Raw genomic sequence first — 24,991 nt, 5'->3', positions numbered from 1 at the left:
TCCTTTTTTCCCCAGATCATTTTGGAAAGAGACCAAATAGTGGTACTTTAGAGTCAAAAGATATATACATTTTTGTAACTCTTTGGAAATAATTCCAAATTGCTCTTCATAATGGTTGGATCACTTCACCAACAATGCAGTGTCCTAATTTTTCCACATCCCCTCCAGCATTTGTCATTTTCCCATTCTATCATTTTAACCAATCTGATAGGTGAGATGGTACCTCAGAATTATTTTAATTTGCATTTCTATAAATCCACAACGACAGATCATTTTTTCATGACTAAAGACAGCTCCAATTTCTTCTTCCAAAAATTACATGCTCCTAGCCTTTGACCATTTATCAATTCAGGATGGACTCATTCTTATAAATTTGACTCAGTTCTCTATATAGTTGAGATGAGGCCTTTATCTAAAAAATTGGTTATTAGTATTTTTTCCTCAATTTTCTGCTATCCTTCTAATGTTGGCTACATTGGTTATATTTGTATAAATTTTAAATTTAATCAAAACTATATCCATTTTATAATAATGGTTTCTATCTCTAGTTTACTGGTAAATTCTACTCTTAGCCAAAAATCCAATAGGTAATTTGCTCCAAGCTTTAATGTCCCTTTATGTTTAAATCATCTTTAAATAGTATAAGATCCTGATTTATATCTAGTTTCTGCCAAACGGCTTTCCAGTTTTCCCAGCAATTTTTTCCAAAACAGCGAGTTCTCATCCCAAAAGCTTAGATGTTTCTGTTTATCAAACATGATGTTACTCTAGTGTCATAGTTATTACTATATATTGTATACTTACTCTATTCTACAGATCCATTAATTGTTTCTTAACCAGCACTAGATAATTTTGGAAATTACCACCTTATATTGCATCTATTACAATTAGGCCTCTTTCCTTTACATTTTTTTCATTAATTCCTTTGATATCCTTGACCTTTTATTCTTCCAAATGAATTTTATTATTTTTTTCTATATCAATAAAATACTCTTTTGGTACTTTAATTGGGATGGCACTGAATAGATTAGTTTAGATACAATTGTCATTTTTATCACGTTGGTTTGGCATGACATGAACAAATGAACCCCCATGAACAATTAATATTTCTCCAACTATTCAAATCTGACTATTGTATGAAAAGTGTGTTATAATTATATTCATAGAATTCCTGGGCTTGTCTTGGCAGGTATACTCTCAAGTATTTTATATAGTTGTTAAATAAATATGAACTAATAGTCTACTTGTATTACCCCTCTAAATTTTGTGGGTTATTTGCAATAGTTAGTTCATCTATAATATAACTAAATAGCATTATGATTATTTCTATGGAAAAATAAGCAGAGTTCCAATCAGAAAGTCTAAATACAAAAAAAGTTTACCCAGAAATCATAGAATGTAGAAGAAAAATCACATCCTGCTTTTGTCACTCCAATAGTGAAATAGAATTTCCTTCTTTTAAGGAAGCCACAGAACAAATATTTTTTAAACCCTTACCTTCCATCTTAGTATTGGTTCTAAAGCAAAAGACTGGTAAGGGCTAGGCAATGGGGGTTAAGTGACTGGGGGTCACACAGCTACTAAGTGTCTGAGGCCAGATTTGAACCAGATCTTCCATCTCTGGGCCTGGCTCTCAATTCACTGAGCCACCCAGCTGCCCCCCCACGGAACAAATATCAAATATCAACTGAATGCAGAACATTGTGGTGAAGATAGAAAGACATACTACTTGTGTGGATCACTTTAGTAGGATAAAAAATTGCCTAAGAAACCATAAGACATACAATGTGACAGAAAACATAATTTAATGTTGACTGTATATAATTCACATTAGTTATAATGAGGTCTCTAAGAAATAATTGTTGTTAAAATAGGTGGTGGTGGTAACAAGAGATTTGTGTTATAGTTGCTATTTATATGGAAGTAATGTTTAAAAGGTGTGTGTTAGTATCCTGAGGACTGCCTACATATACAGGATATTCTAAAGTTACCTAAGCTTCAATAGCTTTAAAATGTACTAACACATTTGGGATATCCTATATTTAACTGTCCTCCTAAGTTTTACATGGACAAAAAGACTCTTTTCCACATTTCCAACAATGAATCAGGATCATATGGTTATAGGGTTATATCTTTTACACCTAGAAGACATTTTAATTCTCAAAACAGATGAGGAAACTGAGGCCCATGGAAATGAAATATTTTTTATTCATACATTTAACAAATGACTACAGTAGAATATGATCCCAGATCTTCCTGACTCCATAGCTACTTGTATTATTTTTAAGTCCCCTCAATTCTTTGGCTCTCTGACAATTTTACAGACAACTTCCTATTTGACAGTTTCCCAAACTTCCATAATTTACACATTAAGTCCACCACAACCAAATAAAGGAATAGAAATAACCTTGAGCTCATCATCACCAATGGTGATTTCATTGCAATGGTTTAGAAATCTGAAGTTCCTCCTGCTTCTACCCTTCCATCTCTCTATCTACTTTAATCCTAAACCACCTTCCCCGTCCTGGTCTAACTCTTCCTGATCTTCCAGTTCATCATTCATGTTCTCTCACTTTCCTCCCTTTAAAAACCTTGACACTTTATAGTTAGTTAGTCCACTAGCCTCAAATCCTTTCCCTTTTTATACCATTATCTCTCATACTTTTGTCAAATCTCAACCTTGGCTTACCCTCACCATTTGCCTTTCTGTTCCTACTTGCAAGGCCTATATGCCCATGAAATCATACCTATGCCCTCAAAGAGTTCCCTTTCTTTTTCCCATGAAATCATACCTATGCCCTCAAAGAGTTCCCTTTCTTTTTCTACTTTTCAATCTCTCCCTATCTAATGGGTCCCTTAATGCTGTCAAAAATTTGCAGAGGGCTGCCCCATACTTTGAAAAAATCCTTTTACTTAATTTTGCTATTCTCTCAAGCGATTATCCTCTATTTTATGTCCCTTTCATGGTCAAAATACTAGAAAAACTTTCCATGCTCATCGCCTCCATTCTAATCTCCCCACAATAGGAATTGAACCTATAGCATACCCCCTTGTAAAGTGGCTTCCAATCATAAATGCTTAATTGTTCTTTTCAAAGTACCATTCCTTGCAAGGTCCTCATCTTTCTAGACTTCAAAGCTCAGCTCATGAACGCCTTAATGAGGTTTTTAAAATTCCAATTATTGAAGATTTCTGCCTCCCTATTATTTTGCATATATTTTGTTTACTTAACTGAGGGTCTCTGAAACCCCAGGATCTAGTGGTAGTAAATGCTTAAGCAGGATTTTAATAGTAAATACAATTTTAATCATTACAATTAATCTGTAAAACTTAAAGACCATTTTAAGATTCTTTTCTAATATCATAAAAGCAAAAATTATACATAAATGAAAACATACTAAAAAGTCCTACCTTTTTATAAAACTCTGACCAACTGGACCATCTGTCTTCACAGTTCCATCTGGGCTATTAATAAGGTTAACTGGAACTCTTCCAAATGGGCATGACTAGAAGATTTTTGGAAAGACAGGAGTAACTAAGTGTGAAATTAAATAAATTCCAAAGCCCAACATCTCACAATTAATATTACCATTCCACACAAAAGATTTTCAAACTCTTACTGGTTTAGATTTGTTTAATTGCTTCAAGGGATTTCTACTACTCATCTCTGTATCTTGAGGAGGTATATTTTCCCTAAAGAAAATACAATGAAATTTTAAGTTACAATTTCTATATACTATAAAAGTAGTTAATAAGCACCTTCAATAATTCATTTTTCTTACCCATATAAAAATCTGGCCACATTAGATGGTCTTCTGGAATCACAATTAGTATTTCTATTCTGTAAATTTCCAAGAGGGTTTTGGAATGATTCTTGGGTGGTTAAAATGGTAGTTGCTGTAAACAATTTAAAGATTAGTTTAATTTGTATATGCACATGGTTGTGTATATGTAACCCTTGAATATAATTCATAATTTTGTCTTTAGCTCCAAAAAGTCCCTTCATATACATGAGAAACTTATCAAGAAAACTTTAAAGAAGTTTCCTTAAGAAGTTTCTCTAAGTGTCAATAGTATATTAACGTAATATCCCATTCCAAGAGTCACCTCCAAATTTGAGATCCACCAATTTTCTTAAATTGAAGTTTTGAAAGTCACTTTTTAAATGTAGTTTCTAAGGTGTTCTTATTTTAAAAAACAATGTATGTGTGTATACATTATATATATATCATATATATGAAGTTACACATACATGTCATACAAAAAAAAAAAATCAGAATCCTTTATTTACAAGAGCCAACCATGGATCAAATGGAAAACCATGTACCATGAGATTTACCTGAAAAGTTATTTTTTTCCTCCTCTGAAAGCAATTGTTTTTTCTGTAGATTTAAATTTTGTATGGCAATTTTTAACATTTCTAGTGGGACTGCGCCACATTCTATAGCCTTTTGAAGAAGTTGCTTACTTTTTTTGAAGTTACCTAACAAAAGAAAAAAACAAGAATAAGATCATCCCCGTCCCTCCTCAAGCACTGAACCCATTTGATTTGACAAAAAAAAAAAAAAAAACACTTGGTTATATAGGCTTTTTCTGGCAACCTACAATTCTATCATTCAGTTCCAGTTTATGACAGAAAATAGGAAAATGAAGAGTAGAGTGAGGTCTCAGTTTGATTTCAGAAGTGAAAAGCTGAGAATAGAAGCAACTGTAAGATTCAAATTATATATACACATTAAGATCTCTTTTAAAAAGGTTAGAATTTATGAAATATAACTTATAAAGAGTATATTATAGAAACATATATATTACATAGTCAGATCACTTAAGTACTTCATGCTACATTTTCACTCATTTGTATATGTTGCTTTGTTTAGAAGTCTTTTTTTTATATTGATATATTTCCAACTAAATTATAAGGTCCTTGAGAATAGAAGTCACCTGAATCATCATTCTCCCCACCTCCCAAACCCTCCAGGCCTAAGTGCAATATCAATGAATGTACACTAGGGTACTATCAGTCATAAGCATGCATGCTATCAGATGATTTTACTCAACTATTTTCTAGGAATATACTGGGTTTGTTGGAAAGTACTATTAAATCAAAATAAATATTGTTCAACTTTAAATATGCAAACTAGAACACTTTATACACCTTCGATTTTGTGATAAATCAAGAAAAAGGTAATTTTTGGAAGATCTCATGTGTAATTCTCTCACATATATTCAACAACTATTTCCCAAACATTGGCATAGAGCTAACAATTATAAATACTGCTGATTTTTTTTAATGTAGCATTGAACCATTCTCCTCTTCTTTTAGTTTAGATGTGCTATAGCTGAACTTATTGATTAAACTTGAAAGGCCCAACTAAAGAAACATTTTGGAAGTGATCACAAAGACCTCAGAAGTTTGTATCATCTTTAGGTTGGGGTTAACCCAAATTCTATTAGAATAACAACTGGGGTATAGCCTAGTAGAATATTAATGGGTTAAAGGGGCATTGTTCCAATTTTTTTTTTCAAAATAGCCAGAACAATTCACAGCTCTACTAATAGTAGTAATTGTTTTCCCACAGCTCCACTGAAAATTATCATTTTTTGCCAATTTGATACATATGAAATGAAACCTCAAAATAATTTTAATTTGGAGATGGCTAAGTAGCACAGTGGGCCCTGCGCTTTAAGTCAGGAAGATCTGAGTACAAATCCAGACCCATACCCTTACTAGTGTGTAACTTGGAGCAAAACATTTAACTTTTGTCTCCCATAGTTTCTGCATTTGTACAATAAAGATATTAACTGCACCTACCTTTAAGGATTATATGGGTTAAGTGAATTGTGTATAAACCTTATGTTTGCAAACCTTAAAGTACTTAATAAACACTAGATGTTATTACTATTATTTGGATTTCTGCAACTATTGGCAATGTGAATTATTTTTCCTATGGCTATTGGGTATTATGTATTTCTTTCTTGCAGAACTGCCAGTCCAAATCCTTTGACTATTACTCTTATAAATATATAGGAAAAGGGAATTTTGTGAGAGATGTTGGCTGTAAAATTTTTTACACTAATTTAGCTAAGGAAAATTAATATTGAATTGTGAAATAGTTTCCTTTGTGGTCACCCAAAACCTTTTCTTTTAAAGCACAGTCCACCACCCCCCGACTATGAAATGGGTTGGGTACTTTCTTTTCTTAAAATCTGTATAAAGAATAGCAGGATTAAGAACTAGGCACTTGGCCCACTTGAGAGATGAGGTAGTGAAGTCAGCAGGCTCTAAGTAATCATTTTGGACTGCCTTGACCCAAGAGCGACAGGTCTTAATGTCCTTAGGACACACCCCACCCCTTCTTATAATGAAGTAAAGAGGAAAGAGCTGCTGAGGTTTCTGAGTCTACTTCCTGTGTGACTGCTTTCTAATCAGAGATGTCTTGGGATAGGACTACCTCTCAAGAGGCATATACTGATGTGTCCAGGAAATTAGCTCTCTCTCACTTGCCCAAATGTTGAAGCTTTTGCTGCCTCTTCCTCCTCTGTCTCTGCTTGGAGTCTGTTCAGACTGTGAGGGAGTTCACTGGTTATTTAGATTTTCTTGAGCAGTTTTTAAACAAATATTTTAAAATTGTAAGAAATCCAGACTCTGGAGAATTTCATTCATTACACTGCTTCTCTTCTAATTTTAGATGTGTTGCTTTTATTTGTGGAAAAAAAAAACAACAACAAATAACTAAATTTTATGTAATCAAAATTATTCATTTTATCTTGTCATCCTCAACATCCTTTGTTCACAAATTCTTCCTCTATCTAGAATTGAAAAGTAATTTCTTACTAGCTCCTCTAATTTGTTTAGGGACCTTTTATTTCCAACTCATATGTCCATTTGAAACTTATAAAGTGTGAGATTCTGTCCTATACCTAATTTCTGACAGAAAAACGCAAATTAAAACCATTGTGGAATTTCACCTCCCATTCACCAAATTTATCGAGGTTATGAAAGATGTAAATAGAGTTGGAGGGGCTGTGGGACGGTGAATCTTAAAAATTCTCAGACCCTACTTGGTTAAAGACACTTGGTGTTAAGACCATTCCCCATTTTAATAATGAAGGGACTTAGTCAGGAATGTGAGAACTCTACTCCACCCATACTTAAGCATACTTTAGGGAAAGATAAAGTTGTAAACTCCTTGCTAAAATATGAAAAGTACTTAACCCATACTTATAATAAGGCAAAAACCCCTTAAGCTGGGACTATTTTTAGATCTAATACAAAAGCATGCTAAGTACCTATAAAGGTCAGGCAACTTGTAAACTTACAAGGGGCAAAGAGGTGAGAACTTACTCAGAGATTTTAGTCTACTCAGGTGTGAATTCAGAATGATCTGTCCTTTGGAAAACATCTACTGTGATTGGTAGATGTAAGAACTTAGGGGAGGTGACATAGGAGAAAATTCGCTTTAAAAAGGAGCTCAGAGGACTTCTGGTCAAGATGGCGGCTTAGAGAAAGCTAAAGTCCAGATCTCCTGAAACCCTTCCTTACCTATCTCAAACCGAATGCTCCTAGGGCACCGAAATTCAAAACGATCAACAGCATAGACCCTGGGAGTCCTCCTCCTGGACCTGGACCTGGACCTGGATCAAAAGGTACAGCACCCCCCCCCCAAAGCCAGAACCCGAGACCACTTGGACCTAAGGGCTAGGCAGAAGGAAGGTCCTAGAACCCATCCCCCCCCCAACCCAGAGCGCCGAGTCCGAGTCTGAGGCAGCAGAGGCAACCTCAGAGCCCCAGGGCCTGCTATTCTGAAGGCCACATCCTGAAAACAACCTAACCCAGTCGAGGGGGCACCCAGACAGCAGGGAAACAGAGGGGGGGGAGCTTGTAACCCCCTGGCTGGATCCTTCCATCAGAGTCTCACGAAAAAAGTCCCTGCCTCAAGGCATACTAAATTCAACCCAGGGAAAGCTAATCTCAGCTCCTGGAAGCCGCGGCCCCTCCCCCCGCAGAGTGCTAGAACAGGAAAAAGAGCCAAGCCAGGCTTAGATCCTGGAAGTAAGGCAACAGAGAAGCATCAGGAGGGTGCCAAGGAGAAGAAGGGCGGTAACAGGTACACACCAGCAATTCCTGGCTTCCTGGGAAAACAGAACAACAACTGCATAGAACGGACAATCTGCCTAGGGCTAAAACTTCTGAATGCCAGACAGAGATAAGAAAAGTTAGTCCCCCTCCCAACTCAGAAAGAGATGGCAAACGCCACAGAAGCACAAAAGTCCCAAAATTCCAAAAAAAGAAAAACAGTAAGAAGGGGGCGACTTTGGACACACTTTATGGAGCAAAAATACAAAACACAGAGGAGATAGACGAGGAAACACAAGCAAATGCTCCGAAACCTTCCAAAGGAAATGGAAACTCTCCACAAACCCATGAAGAATTTGAATCTGAAATGATCAAAAAGATGGAAGCCTTCTGGGAGGAAAAGTGGAAAATAATGCAAAAGAAATTCATGCATCTACAAAACCAGTTTAACCAAAGTGAAAAGGAAAACCAGGCTTTAAAGCAAGAACTAATAAAGCAACGCCAAAAGACCAAGAAATTCGAAGAGAACATAAAATATCTCACTGACAAAGTGACAGATTTGGAAAATAGAGGGAGAAGAGATAATTTAAGAATAATTGGACTTCCAGAAAAGCCAGAAATAAACAGCAAACTCGACATCGTAATACAAGAGATAATCAAAGAAAATTGTTCAGAGATTCTAGAACAAGGGGGCAATACAGCCACTGAAAGAGTTCACAGAACACCCTCTACACTAAATCCCCAAAAGACAATTCCCAGGAATGTAATTGCCAAATTCCAAAACTCTCAAACAAAAGAAAAAATCCTACAAGAAGCCAGAAAAAGACAATTTAGATATAAAGGAATGCCAATCAGGGTCACACAAGACCTTGAAAGTTCTACTCTAAATGATCGTAAGGCGTGGAACATGATCTTCAGAAAGGCAAGAGAGCTGGGTCTTCAACCAAGAATCAGCTATCCAGCAAAACTGACTATATACTTCCAAGGGAAAGTATGGGCATTCAACAAAATAGATTTCCAACTTTTTGCAATGAAAAGACCAGAGCTCTGTGGAAAGTTCGATATCGAAAATCAAAGAGCATGGAATACCTGAAAAGGTAAATATGAAGGAAAGGGAAAAGGAGAAAAATGTTATCTTCTTCTTTTACTCAAACTCTCTTCTATAAGGACTACATTTATATCAATCTATGTATACTAACATGTGGGGAAAATGTAATGTGTAACTAGGGGGAAAAGAAAGACCAAATAGAATAATCATTCTCACACAAAGATTCACATGGGAAGGGGAGGGGAAGAAAACTCCTATAAGAAGGAGAGGAAGAGAATTTTTACCTAAACCTTACTCTCAGGGAAATGAACTCTGAGAGGGAAAAACATCCAGATCCATTGGGATCTTGAATTCTATCTTACCCAACAAGGGTAGGGAGAAGGGAAAACCAAAGGGGGGAGGGGGAGAGGGAAAACCAAAGGGGAGGGAAAAGGGGGGGGGGACAAAAAGGGAGGGACTAAAAAGGGAAACATATCAAAGGAGGGGACAAGGGGGACCAATTTAAAGTAAATCACTGGACTAAAAGGTAGAGCCAAAGAAGAAAAGGTTAGAACCAGGGAAGGATATCAAAATGCCAGGGAGTCCACAAATGACAGTCATAACTTTGAACGTGAATGGGATGAACTCACCCATAAAACGTAGACAAATAGCAGAATGGATTAGAATCCAAAACCCTACCATATGTTGTCTTCAAGAAACACACATGAGGCGGGTTGACACCCACAAGGTCAGAATTAAAGGATGGAGTAAGACCTTCTGGGCCTCAACTGACAGAAAGAAGGCAGGAGTGGTAATCATGATATCTGATAAAGCCAAAGCAAAAATAGACCTGATCAAAAGGGATAGGGAAGGTAATTATATTTTGTTAAAAGGGACTTTAGATAATGAGGAAATATCACTAATCAACATGTATGCATCAAATAATATAGCACCCAAATTTCTAATGGAGAAACTAGGAGAATTGAAGGAAGAAATAGACAGTAAAACCATATTAGTGGGAGACTTAAACCAACCATTATCAAATTTAGATAAATCAAAGCAAAAAATAAATAAGAAAGAGGTGAAAGAAGTGAATGAAATCTTAGAAAAATTAGAATTAATAGACATATGGAGAAAAATAAATAGGGATAAAAAGGAACACACCTTCTTCTCAGCCCCACATGGCACATTCACAAAAATTGACCATACATTAGGTCACAGAAACATAGCACACAAATGCAGAAAAGCAGAAACAATAAATGCAGCCTTCTCAGATCACAAGGCAATAAAAATAATGATCAGTAAAGGTACATGGAAAACCAAATCAAAAACTAATTGGTAATTAAACAATATGATACTCCAAAATCTTTTAGTTAGAGAAGAAATCATAGAAGCAATTAATAATTTTATCGAGGAAAATGACAATGGCGAGACATCCTTTCAAACCTTTTGGGATGCAGCCAAAGCGGTAATCAGAGGTAAATTCATATCCCTGAATGCATATATCAACAAACTAGGGAGAGCAGAGATCAATCAATTGGAAATGCAAATAAAAAAACTCTAAAGCAACCAAATTAAAAACCCCCAGCAGAAAACCAAACTAGAAATCCTAAAAATTAAGGGAGAAATGAATAAAATTGAAAGTGATAGAACTATTGATTTAATAAATAAGAAAAGAAGCTGGCACTTTGAAAAAACAAACAAAATAGACAAAGTACTGGTCAATCTAATTAAAAAAGGAAGGAAGAAAAGCAAATTAACAGCATCAAAGATGAAAAGGGGGACAGCACCTCCGATGAAGAGGAAATTAAGGCAATCATTAGAAATTACTTTGCCCTATTATATGGCAATAAACACACCAATTTAGGTGATATGGATGAATATATACAAAAATACAAACTGCCTAGACTAACAGAAGAGGAAATAGAATTCTTAAATAATCCTATATCAGAAAATGAAATCCAACAAGCCATCAAAGAACTTCCTAAGAAAAAATCCCCAGGGCCTGATGGATTCACCAGTGAATTCTATCAAACATTCAAAGAACAGCTAACTCCAATACTATACAAACTATTTGACATAACAAGCAAAGAGGGAGTTCTACCAAACTCCTTTTACGACACAAACATGGTACTGATTCCAAAACCAGGCAAGTCAAAAACAGAGAAAGAAAACTATAGACCAATCTCTCTAATGAATATAGATGCAAAAATCTTAAATAGGATACTAGCAAAAAGACTCCAGCAAGTGATCAGAAGGGTCATCCACCATGATCAAGTAGGATTTATACCAGGGATGCAGGGCTGGTTCAATATTAGGAAAACCATCCACATAATTGACCACATCAACAAGCAAACCAACAAGAACCACGTGATTATCTCAATAGATGCAGAAAAAGCCTTTGATAAAATACAACACCCATTCCTATTAAAAACACTAGAAAGCATAGGAATAGAAGGGTCATTCCTAAAAATAATAAACAGTATATATCTAAAACCATCAGCTAATATCATCTGCAATGGGGATAAACTAGATGCATTCCCAATAAGATCAGGAGTGAAACAAGGATGCCCATTATCACCTCTACTATTTGACATTGTACTAGAAACACTAGCAGAAGCAATTAGAGAAGAAAAAGAAATTGAAGGCATCAAAATAGGCAAGGAGGAGACCAAGTTATCACTCTTTGCAGATGGCATGATGGTCTACTTAAAGAATCCTAGAGATTCAACCAAAAAGCTAATTGAAATAATCAACAACTTTAGCAAAGTTACAGGATACAAAATAAACCCACATAAATCATCAGCTTTTCTATATATCTCCAACACAGCTCAGCAGCAAAAACTAGAAAGAGAAATCCCATTCAAAATCACCTTAGACAAAATAAAATACTTAGGAATCTATCTCCCGAGACAAACACAGGAACTATATGAACACAACTACAAAACACCCTCCACACAACTAAAACTAGACTTGAACAATTGGAAAAACATTAACTGCTCATGGATAGGACAAGGCAATATAATAAAAATGACCATCCTACCCAAACTTATTTATCTATTTAGTGCCATACCCATTGAACTACCAAAATATTTCTTTACTGATTTAGAAAAAAACGTAACAAAATTCATTTGGAATAACAAAAGATCAAGGATATCCAGGGAAATAATGAAAAAAAAAACACATATGAGGGGGGCCTTGCAGTCCCAGAACTATATTACAAAGCAGCAGTCATCAAAACAATTTGGTACTGGCTAAGAAACAGAAAGGAAGATCAGTGGAATAGACTGGGGGAAAGCGACCTCAGCAAGACAGTATACGATTAACCCAAAGATCCCAGCTTTTGGGACAAAAATCCACTATTCAATAAAAACTGCTGGGAAAATTGGAAGACAGTGTGGGAGAGATTAGGAATAGATCAACACCTCACACCCTACACCAAGATAAATTCAAAATCAGTGAATGACTTAAACATAAAGAAGGAAACCGTAAGTAAATTGGGTAAACACAGAATAGTATACATGTCAGACCTTTGGGAGGGGAAAGACTTTAAAACCAAGCAAGACATAGAAAGAATCACAAAATGTAAAATAAATAATTTTGACTACATCAAACTAAAAAGCTTTTGCACAAACAAAACCAATGTAACTAAAATCAGAAGGGAAACAACAAATTGGGAAAAAATCTTCATAGAAACCTGACAAAGGTTTAATTACTCAAATTTATAAAGAGCTAAATCAATTGTACAAAAAATCAAGCCATTCTCCAATTGATAAATGGGCAAGGGACATGGATAGGCAGTTCTCAGATAAAGAAATCAAATTAATAAGCACATGAAGAAGTGTTCTAAATCTCTGATAATCAGAGAGATGCAAATCAAAACAACTCTGAGGTATCACCTCCCACCAAGCAGATTGGCTAGCATGATAGCAAAGGAAAGTAATGAATGCTGGAGGGGATGTGGAAAAGTAGGGACATTAATTCATTGCTGGTGGAGTTGTGAACTGATCCAACCATTCTGGAGGGCAATTTGGAACTATGCCCAAAGGGCAACAAAAGAATGTCTGCCCTTTGATCCAGCCATAGCACAGCTGGGTCTGTACCCCAAAGAGATAATGGACAAAAAGACTTGTACAAAAATATTCATAGCTGCCCTCTTTGTGGTGGCCAAAAACTGGAAAATGAGGGGATGCCCATCAATTGGGGAATGGCTGAGCAAATTATGGTATATGTTGGTGATGGAATACTATTGTGCTAAAAGGAATAATAAAGTGGAGGAATTCCATGGAGACTGGAACAACCTCCAGGAAGTGATGCAGAGAGAGAGGAGCAGAACCAGGAGAACATCGTACACAGAGACTAATATACTGTGGTATAATCGAGTGTAATGGACTTCTCCATTAGTAGTGGTGTAATGTCCCTGAACAATCTGCAGGGATCTAGGAGAAAAAACACTATTCATAAGCAAAGGATAAACTATGGGAATAGAAACACCGAGGAAAAGCTTCATTCAAAAGAAAAGATTCAGTGCCTGACTACAGTGGTTGAGGGGACATGACAGAGGAGAGACTCTAAAAGAAACTCTAATGCAAATATTAACAACATGGAAATGGGTTCGAATTAAGAACACATGTGATACCCAGTGGAATCACGCGTCGGCTATGGGGGGTGGAGTGAGGAAAAGAAAATGATCTTTGTCTTTAATGAATAATGCTTGGAAATGATCAAATAAAATATTATTTAAAAAAATAAATAAAAAGGAGCTCAGAAAGGGCTCCAAAGGTGATTCGGCTAAGAAGCAGCTGGAGATTCAGCTGGGAAAAGCTGAATTGGAGAAGGCAGCTGGCCAAAGCTGCCTTGAAGGGCTTGGTGGCTGAACTTGTTTGAGCTAGCTGAAGCTGAACTGATGTCTCTCTGAACACTAAAATCTTGCTTTGGGCAGATCTTGTGGTGAGTTGATAAAAGACTGACTGATCTCTCTCTTAAGGCTTAAAAGCCTAGGCTGGCCTATCTCTTTTCTCATTGTTTCCTCTTACTCTCTTTCATTAATTCCTTAATTTTGTATTAATTAAAATCTCCATGAAAACCCAGCTGACTTTGGGTATATTTCATATTTGGGAATTTTCCCCTGGAGACCACTTTATATTTGATTTAACTCAAGACAATATCTTGAAACCATATTTCCGCGGTCACAACTTAAGCCAATCACTCTTATATCTGTAACAGTTTATGCCAACCACTACTTTAATTGTTACAGGACCACATATTGATATAAAACTGATAGAACTCTGAATTGATTCAGTACTCCTGGAAAACGATTTGGAATCATGTGAGTAAAATTACTGAACTGTTCATATCCTTTGATCCAGTTAAATATACTTTCAAGAGGTCAAAGATGAAGATACTAGATATACCAAAATATTCATAATGATACAAATTATGTAAGAATGTAAATACCTATCAGCTAGTAAGTGAATTTAGGTATATGAATAGATATTGCATTTTAACAAATAAAGGCATAATTTCAGAGAAAAACAGACTTACATGAACTGATAAAGAGCTAATCCAAGAGAATAATATATACACCATAAAGAAAAATTTTGAAAGGCTGAAAGTATGAATTCAAAATATAATTACTCTAGGTTAGACATTGCCCTTCCTAGCTTTACTTCTGTTTGTCACTGTCCTTTTAAGAGTTGTTTACCATGACTCAGAGGCTGCTAGTCACCAGCCTCAATCTTACTGCAGTTGCTACCCCATAAATGAATAAGCGAATAAGGTAGGACAAAAGGGGAAGAGTCATCAAAATTGGTAGCCAGAGACTATAATTGATAGAACAAAGCTTGGATTGAAATACAGCAAGTCAAAAGTTGGGCACTATTCATTCAACTCATTTGAGAAAATGCCAAACACTATGTTAGGTTCAACAAACTTTAGTCATCAGAAACCTTTGCTGTAACCAAAAGTACAATTAAAAAAAAAAACAAAAAAAAACCCTCAAAGAACCAAATGGACAGGATCAGTAGGTACTTAGTAGTCAAGCTTTTTCTTCTTTTTTTTTTAAAGAATTGATTATTCTGATCATACTTTAAAATGCCATAGAAAGGGGTAATATTTCATTTCTAAAGTGAAAGCCTTATTTCATTTTTATCACACAACCAGTAAAATTACATGAAAAAGTTTCTTTTAATCAACAGAATACTTCTGGTTGGAAAAACAACAAACATCTTCCTGCTTCACATCTTCATTTTCTTTTGCAAAAGCTGAAAGATTCTTGGCCATAAGACATATTTCTCCTTAGACAATATTCCTCTTAGATAAAAATCAAATCCAAGGAACTATTATACTTTCATACTTCATATTACATTGATCTAATACAAAGTAGTAAAGCATAAACAGGAAAATAAAACAACCTTTTAAAGACTAGAGTGAAGAAATATTTGTAACATTATAGACAACCAATTCTATCTTACCTTGAGATAGTTCAAACTGTGCAAAAGACACATGCACAAAAGCAAATTTCTTGCAGTTAGCCTTGGCCATCTGAAAGCAGTCACGTGCATCATCTGGTTCTTGAATACTGTAAGATGTCATAAATGAAGACTAACATGAATAAAAAAAAGCTACAGAAAGTTAACTTTACTTATAGAAGTTAGTTCTTCAAATTTCTTCAAAATATGAGTATTTCAAGAGTTTTTTCTCTCAGGGTACTATGCAACATTAGTATCATTGAGAGTACTGGATATTCAGTACAATATATTTTTGTTAGAAATGGGTAATAAAAGAGGAATGCAATATTATATAAACATCTATCAAATAATTTTAGACAATGACTTTGAGCAAATGGCCATTATTAGGCATGAGATTTGATTACTGTTTATGTAGAAGATGTTTTAAAAGATTGCTTACAAATGATTTCCAGTCTCATTTTTTCCCATTTATTTTCCATGAATTGCCTAGAATTTCAGTGTTAACTATAATTTTGTTTCTAAATAATTAGGCCAGTGTATGTAATTATGTTTAAAGTAATTTTAATTTTTTTTCTGTTAAGCAACATATTACAAGCGGAAAGGAGAGAATTTCTGAAAAAATATACATTTTGGATGTAGTTATTTTTATTTAATAGACCCTCTGAACTATTCATAATAGTTACAAATAAAACTCACTTTCAAAATGCATCTGAAAAACAGATTGAACTCACAAGCAATTATTAATTGCCTAGCAAGTAGGAAGAACTTTGCATCAGTAAACATACAAAGACAGATATGAACTTCCTTTCCTTACATATAAATATTTAAGTTAATACTTACGCTTTCAATTCAGCAAATCTCACTTGAATTCGAGCAAAACTTTCATTTTGACCATATTTGTCTGGAGGAAGAGCTTCAATTGCTTGACTATAACGGCCAATCAATTTATTTAGAAATCCATCATTTTGAGGAATACTTTTTTTTTCTATTTTTAGCAAAAAATTCAACCAGTTCTCTGGGTTGTTTGCTGTCATCATAATTCGGTTAACAGTTCCTGAATTGTCTGGATAAAAATAATTAAAATGTATTGTGACATCTGAGAGATAAAGCTACATTAAAAAATGCCAAATAAATTATCAAAAAATCACTACATCCAATAATAATTCCAAAAACATAAACTCCTGAAAAAACTATACAACTAAATATAATGCAGTTTTTTATTTATATTAGCTCATTTAACTAAAAATGCATGCAACCATAAGGTACCTATCTTGTAATTTCTTTATTAGCATATGTAGTACTCAAAAATTACTGTGCTTTCTGACTTGATATACCATTAGTCCTTTGTTCAAGTGAATTGGACATAATCTGAACAATAGTACAACATACCAACAGTAGCCAAGACTTAGCCAATTCTAATACAAGACAAAACACTGCCCCACTCTCCTTGGAGACCCCTCATAGGTTCTTAAACCATTCTGATTCACTTCTTCTGCATCAGTTTGCAGAGCCCATAATGTCACTGTCAAGTCTCTGGAGCTAATGAGGCTCACAGGAGTGACTAAGATCAACACACATACACACACACACACACACACACACACACACACACACACACACACACAGACACAGACACACACACAGACACATACACGTACACATATGTACAAACAAATTTTTCAGGTTTTAAAAAAATTATAGATTTAATGATGTAGAACTGCTGAACTGCAGTTTCTGTTGAGGGAAAAACAAAACAAAATGACTAATTGATTAATCCACTAAAACTATTTCATTTTCTGCTGGTTTAAAGTGAAAAATAGGAAAAAAGAACTAACCCTGTCCCAAAACATTAAAGTGACTTTATTGAAATTATACAGGTAATTTAGATGAATAAACATCCCCACTTCTTTCAACCAATACTTGTTCTGAATGATTTTGAGGCTCTCCATACAAGTATATTTCCTCTGGATGCTCTCCAACTTACCAATGTCCTTCTTAAAAGTAACATTGAGAAAAGGATTACAAAACTCCAGTTATTTTCTGCCAAAGGCAAAGATGAGCAGCACTTGTTCTAAATTTTGCATGTGGGAATCTTCCCCTATTCATTTCGGGAAGGCTAAGTCAATAGTCATAAGATCCTGCACTATAAGCAGAGAAAATCTCATTCTGCCACAAAGACACTAAATAACATACTTATTCATAAAATTTTTAAATGCTTACCAGAAGTATCTGCAGAGACTTTATTAAAATTCAACTCATCAGTAAGATCCTCATTCTTAATCTTATTTTTAATATCTCTAACTTTGTTCATAATGGAAGTGATTGTTGGCAATTCTTTACCGCTTAGATCCTCGTCTTCCATTTCTAGACACAACAGGGAGGGAAAAAAAGCACCTTAACTTAATCCTCTTGTACTGTTTCCAGGAGCAAAATAAAAAGATTACATTTTCCATATGTAAAGCCCTTTTCCTCATTTATCAAGTCCTTTTCCTCATTTCTTCTCAGTAGATAGTTAAGACAATACCTGGTCATTTAAGATGAGAATAAAGCCAACAAAAGATCAAAAAGGTCTATAAACTACAAATACACACAAATGCAGAAACTGCTGGAGTCATGAAATTAAATATGGAGAGGCAATCAACTGCAATAAAATTCCAAATTAACTAGGTCACCAATAAGTCTTCTCCAGCATTTTCTTCCTTTCTAAAGGAGTTTAAAACTTGAGCATCATTCTAAAAGGCAAGTTGCAGAACCATAATTGCTTTTTTCTTAAGTTCTCTTCTAGCTGATTCCATATCTCTATTTTTTCTTGCCTACTTTTCAAATACAACAAAAATACAAAATTATCAAATGCTCAGATAACCTGGAACTGAAAGCTATTTAATGCATTAAACACATTGGGTTAGCTTTAATGAAATCTTGCTGCTATAAATAATCATATTACCAATGATGTTAATTTTCATGTGTAGAATTTTCTCAAATAAGGACATATCTATATTGTGGAAGCCTTTTTATATTAGTATTGAGAGAAAGAATACTCATATGGGTAAATTTTAATATCAGCTTTGACTGTTACTTGTGTTATATTTTTGGATCCATAAAATCTCTCAATACAGATAATAAGGTTCTGCTATGTGCTTATAAAATTCATTAATATGTACAGATCACAGCCCCCTCTATGACTTAGTAAATATTCTGCTCCATTTAACTTTCTGATGAAATTCTCTGAACTTAATTATGCTGATATTGTGATAGGTGATGGAACTTAATTATGCTGATATTGTGATAGGTGACACAAGGTCTGTGGTCTGACACATAAGGCTTATTAAAGCTTATATTCTCTAAGCATAGCTTAAGAAAGCCAGTCACTTTCTCTTCCCTTAAGAAATCAGAGAAGGTTCTGAATTACTCTTTATCTAATGGCACTCAGCATCTTATCATTTGAATGCCTCTAGGCTCTCCAGTGGAGGCTTATCCAGTAGGAAGCAGACCTGGGTCTGAATCCTCTCTGACACTTATTAGCAGTGTAACACTGGGAAAATTACTTAACCATTCTATACCTCAGTTTCCTGATTTATAAATTGGGGAAGGCAGGGAGCCATGGCGGCAGGGAGGTGGATTGGATGGTCTTTTATAGATGTTTCCGGGCTAACTAAATCTATGATCACCTGAAGACTACCTTTGTGCCACTGGATCCATTACTCCAAAAATCTATAGCCATGGTGATGAACCAAGGCACATATGCCAGAGGGGGCACTCAGAGTCCTCTCTGTGGGCACACACGCTGTCACTGAGCTAGGCAATTGGGGTCAAATGATTTGCCCAGGATCACAGAGCTATGAAGTATCTGAGTCACATTTGAACCTAAGACCTGCAATCTCCAGGGCTAGTGCTTCATCTACTGAGCCACCTGGTTGCCCTAGGCTTATTAACTTTTAAGGCCAAGATCACTTCCCCCAACCCCAATTCTCTCAACTATATTAATTCATTCCTTCAACAACAATTTCCTAAGAGTCTTACTCTGTACTTTATACTATAGTAGGTACTAAGGGAGACGGTATCAGGGAGGAATAGGCATGACTGTGAATCTTGGTTCTGTTGCTACAAACTGTTTATCCATCAATCAATTTCCTCTCAGTGCATAACTAGGCTAGGAGCAAAGAGACAGACAGACAGACATACGCGCACGTGCTCCCATCAAAGGGTATAAATCTCTCCTCCCCCAGGGTCCACTTTCCCTGACTGGCCCCATCCAAGCCTCCTCTCTACTACCCTCCAAGCCCAGAAGATTCTTTTCTTCGTGCCCCACCCCACCCCCATTCAAGCTTTCCTTATCACTACTACTACCAAATTCAAAAGACTCTTCAGATTCTCCTGCCCAAGCCTACCTTTCTGCCACCCTGCAAAGCCAAAAAACACTGTCTTCTCCCTGGTACACCAGTTGCCAACCAAAATCAAGCTGATCCTTCCAGTCCTACAGCCTCAGTAGAGTTCTTTCCCAGTTGTTTTTGCCCCAGGTAGAATAATTCCATCTTATGACTCAGTTTCCTCCTCAATTAAGAGACTTAAGGTCTTTTCCAGTTCTAATGTTTTAAGACACAGCCTCTGTCTAGGACTAAGGAGCTGGAAGGGACCTCAAGAGATGCCAGCCTAGCCTAATCCTTTTATTTTGTTGAAAAGTTGGGACCCAGAATGGTTGAGTCTTTTGCCCAAAGTCATAGTTGATAAGCACAACACTCAGCACACAGATGGACTTCAATAAATGCCTGTGTATTAAGTAGCAGCAGCACTAGGATATGAGAGCTAGTTTTTCCTTCTTGAGAGTCCACTACATCACAGACAGAAGAAACTTTCCTCAGCTGTGCAGTGGAGAGGGCCAGGTTTGGGTTCAATGGTCTCTCTGGCAAAAATGCAAAAGATATCCCAAGGCAGAATGTGCTGAAGTGTGAGACCTGAATACAACTTGTGCAGTGCTCAATCAGTGTACCTTGATTTGGTTAAGAGATCAAATAAGTGACACTTAGAAATTTGCCAAACCCAAACTATGGGTAACTACATATCTCCTCCCAGACCTAATAAATAACAAGGGAAGGAAGAGGTCAGAGGGACAATTGGAATTCCACAACCCAGAGAAAAATTATTGAGCACTAACTTTATGCCAGTCACTGTGCTGGGTGCTAAGGATACAGAGACAGAAAAGAAAAACATTCTCTGCCCTTAAGAAAAGGCTGGCTGGACCTGAAGTCAGAAAGGTCTATGGAGCCTGAATCCCAACCAAGAGACTACTTAACTATGTGGCTCTGGGCAGATCATTTAGAACCCCTTTTAGCTATCAATTCCCTCACCTGTAAAAGAGAGCTGATCACAATACCTTGAAGTTGTGATGCTCAACTATGAAGCATCAGTCATTTAACCTCCCTAGGCCTCAGCCTTCTCAGCTTAGGAGGATAGATTTAGAATGAGGAGGGACCTTAGAGTACAAATCCCCTCATTTTACAGCCAAGGAAACTGAGGTTCATATAAAGTAAGGGACTAGTCCAAGGTCACACAGTGACAGAGATGGATGTCAAATCGAGGTCCTCCTGATGCTACATAGTTAAGCATCACAACTTCAAGCTCTAAATCTATCATTGTGCAAAAAAGTCCCATAAACCTTATATAAAATATCAGTTATACTTATTTTTTAAAGCCTTACTTTGTGTCTGAATATTGACACTGAGTATCAGTTCCATGGCAGAAGAATGGGAAAGGCTATATGTCTCATTTTATAGATTAGGAAAAGGAGATCCAAAGAAGTCTCTCCTAATGTCAACCTCAACACTTTAAACCCTTAGCTTCTGACTTAGAAATCCATACTAAGTATCAGTTCCAAGGCAGAGGAGTGGTGAGGTCTAGGAAATGAGGGTTAATTGACTTGCTCATGGTCCCACAGCTAAGAAGTATCTGAGGCCAGAACCTTCTAGGCCTGGTTCTCTACACTGAAGCAGCCAGCTGCCCCTATCCTTATTTTTAATAAGGGGCTTAGATTCTGCTTAGGAGTTATAATATGTAAACAGTTTTGGAAATACAAGATAATTTGAGGAGAGAAAAAGTTCCAGCAACTGGAATCAGTAAGAGCTTTGTCTAGGACAGTGATGGGGAACCTGACACACGGGTAACCAAGATGGCAAACAATGATCTTGGTGGGCACTTGGCCACCCTCCTTCCCTACCCCCTATCCCCAGACTTCCTAGAATGGCAGAGGGACTTGGGCAGAGCTGCTCCCCTCCCCTTCTACACTGTGTCTGATGCCCTACGGCCCAATGAGGGGGCACAAAGGGTAAGGTGGGTGACTCACAGGTGGCAGTGCTAGAGGGGAGCAGAGTTCTTGGTCTACTCCCCTCCCCCTCTCTACACTTAGCTGAGGATATTCCTCACTTCACCCACCCCTCCACTCAACAGCACAATGGGAGAGCTTTCTTCCTCCTCTGTGTGGGGTAAGGAGGGCAGGGTATAGCTAGCACAGTGGTGGGGGGAGGGAGTGGAGGAGGGGCTCTAAAAGGTTCACCATCACTAATCTATAGGAGCATCTGTCAAATTCTCATATAAACTCCTAATCTGGCTACAAATGGGTGGTAATAGATATATGAATACTTTCCTACATAAATTACAGAATAGCAGGACTGGGCTACTATATGATCTCTAAAGTCTTTCCAGCCACCTTCTCATCTGTTTTTTTAAATATCTTTCTAAGTTTACTTTGTAATTCTATGTGTTTTGTATTTTAAATACATTTTTTTAAATCCTTATCTTCTGCCTTATTGGTTCTAAGGCAGAAGAGCAGTAAGGGCAAGGCAATAGGGGTTAAGTGATTTGCCCAGGGTCACAGAGCTGGGAAATGTCTGAGACCATATCTGAATCTAGAACCTTCCATCTCTAGGCCTGGCTCTCATCCACTGAGCTACCTAGTTGCTCCCTAAAAACATTATTCTGAAAGAGGAATCACCAGACTGCTAAAAGGTTCATGACACACATAAAAGGTTAAGAACCCCAGATCTAGAGCCCAGACTCTCTGCCGAAATCTCATCAGTTATGGGGAGGAGCCTCAGAGCTTACGTAACCTCCAAGAGCAAACATCAATTATCAACACCAGTTCTACATACACAGGCTGAAGAAAAGCAGAACTGGGTCAAAACAAAGCCAGTTGAAGAAAATGGCAGGTGCTTCAGAATCTCACTAATTAAGCTTTAACACTATAAAGATACCGAGGTCACCCCCTTGTTTTATAAATGCGCAAACCGAAGTAGGTAGGGGGCAGGAGGCCGCATGCTGACTAAAGCCCCACACCTCTTACGAGACAGAGAACCCTTCCCCTAATCCTCTACTCATCACTCCGCCAGCGGCTGCAGCAGGACAATCTCCCAAAACAGGAATCCCTCCCTGTCTCCCAGGAGGGTCCTAGGCCCACCTCCAGGTCCTGCTTTCCAAAACAACATGGCTCTCCGCTCCGCCCCGCCCCGCCCCAGAATTCGGCTCCCTCCCCTCTGGAAGGTGCCGAGCTGAGGCTGGCGAGGGCAAAGGAGGTCCCTCGGTTCTCCCGTTATCACAGCGATGAGGCTCACGCCCTTCCCTCGGCTTCACCAACCCGGCCTTGGACCTGCGTAACGGGCAATGAGGGCGCAAGAAGCACCGCCGCTGCCTTCACCTCTCGTGCCCACTCCTTACCACCTTCCTTTACCCCACCTCACCGTCACTGGCAGAGCCCGCGAAAGGGCCCCACGAGCTGGCTGCTGCGGACGGGCCCCCGAGGGTCCAAGAAGTCGAGCTCATGGTCCCGAGGATTAAAAGGGGGGTAGGGGACAGAAGGCCAGATCCGGACGCTCCACAGCAAAGTTTGAATTTCGCCGCTGTGTAAACTGCGGCTTCCTATTGGTAGATTCTGGAAAGCGGAAGAACGGCTCTCGGGATTGGAGCAGACGCAAACGTTGACGCAGTCTCCGCCCCCTGCTCGAGCACTCTCGCGCGGACGCACTTTTATCCACAATAGCAATTCCCCTGGACTAGGTTTTAGCCTTGTGCTTCCGGTTACAACTGCACCTGGGAGGAGCTAGTCCCCGAAGCAGGACTGGTCACCTGATTCCTTGCGAGAAGATGTACCTTAGTTTCCTTACCTCGGTTTCCCCTGGAGTTCCACTCCACGTCCCCATCCTTGTTTCTTTTACCCCCTACCGGGTGGAAGGCTTAACCACCTCTCCTGGGCAGAGAGCCATGAGTCATGGCCCTGGGGACGATGTAGAAATTAGTTCCTAGATCCAGGTGTCACTATCCTGCACCGAAAGATGTGATCCACCTTAGCTCCCTTTGATTACATTGCCGAGTTATGCTTAAATGAATGCCCCGATTTCCACAAGCCAAGGCTTGCTCCTTCCCTGACACATCTTTTCCATTTTTCCTGTCGTTTTCATCCATCTATGAGAAACTACTCACGGCTACCTGTTGTTACCCAGTAATAATAGTAGCTTTTGCATAATGCTTTAATTTATTTTTAAATTTTTTTTATTTTAAATATTTTACAATATCTATCACATTTGATCCTTTAAACAGCCCTGTAGGAAGCAGTGATGTTATTATCTATATTTTGCACTTGAAGGAACAAGCCGAAATAGGTCAAGTGATTTGCCTAGGATCACACAGCTACTGGATGTCTACGGCTAGATTAGAACTCAAATCTTACTGTCTCCAAGGCCTATGAACAAGTTCTATGGACTGCAAATGAAGTCTACTCCATTGTCAGGCAGCCTTTAGCACAGTCTGTGTCATAGTAAATACCTGTTGATTCTAATCACTTTATTCACTCCACTAAGCTCTTTTGTTGCTGCGGAGCCAGTTTGCTCATCCACATTATATGATTGCTAAATTCTCAGCTATGTCCTGGTGCTACATTTTTTTCACTTGGAACTTCTTTCCCACTTCTTGAAACTCAGTTCAACTTAATTTATCTGTATCAAGCTCCAGGAATGCCAAATGGTCAAAAGAAAGATAATACAAGGTATCCCAAAAGTCCCAGTGTAATTTAAAACTGCACCAAGATTTTTTAAACACCTGTATGTGTAAGGTGTTTTGCTAACTTGAAAGTACTCTGCCTCATCACACCTTCCTTATATGACAAAAATGGAATTTGATAAATGTTGGAGGGGATATAGAAAAATACACAAGTAAACGGAATAGCTATCAACTGATAAAACCATTCTGGAGAGCAATTTGGAATCATGGCCAAAGGTCATAAAACCATACATACCTTTTGATCTAGCAATACCTCTACAAAAATCTGTATCCCCAAAAGATCAAAGATATGGGGAAAGTACCTACCTGTATAAAACCACTGTAGCTCTTTTTGCTGTGTCAACTGGAAACTGAAGTATTACTCATCATTTGGAG

At 37.4% G+C, this 24,991-nt stretch overlaps 1 protein-coding gene across 4 annotated transcripts in view; it reads right to left on the bottom strand.

Moving 5' to 3' along the window:
• Window positions 1-23,504, bottom strand: part of TTK (TTK protein kinase) — a 63,254-nt gene extending 39,750 nt beyond the window's left edge. Inside the window, exons 1-8 of one of the 4 annotated variants that reach the window (XM_007484252.3) lie at window positions 23,302-23,504; window positions 17,795-17,938; window positions 16,415-16,637; window positions 15,578-15,684; window positions 4,340-4,483; window positions 3,783-3,897; window positions 3,621-3,693; window positions 3,412-3,506 (exon numbers count right to left, since the gene is read on the bottom strand). In XM_007484252.3, the coding sequence (XP_007484314.1) occupies window positions 3,412-3,506; window positions 3,621-3,693; window positions 3,783-3,897; window positions 4,340-4,483; window positions 15,578-15,684; window positions 16,415-16,637; window positions 17,795-17,938; window positions 23,302-23,383 (983 nt within the window). In that variant the 5' untranslated portion in view covers window positions 23,384-23,504. Of the gene's footprint in view, window positions 1-3,411; window positions 3,507-3,620; window positions 3,694-3,782; window positions 3,898-4,339; window positions 4,484-15,577; window positions 15,685-16,414; window positions 16,638-17,794; window positions 17,939-23,021; window positions 23,255-23,301 lie in introns of those variants that run through there. The other 3 variants (XM_007484251.3, XM_001375158.4, XM_056818520.1) reach the window with 3 other exon arrangements.
• Between the last annotated feature and the right edge of the window lie 1,487 nt (window positions 23,505-24,991).

This window comes from Monodelphis domestica, chromosome 2 (assembly GCF_027887165.1).
Source record: "Monodelphis domestica isolate mMonDom1 chromosome 2, mMonDom1.pri, whole genome shotgun sequence".
NCBI lineage: Eukaryota > Metazoa > Chordata > Mammalia > Didelphimorphia > Didelphidae > Monodelphis > Monodelphis domestica.
Note: the sequence above shows the minus strand (reverse complement) of the source record. Positions and strands in the feature narration are given on the sequence as shown.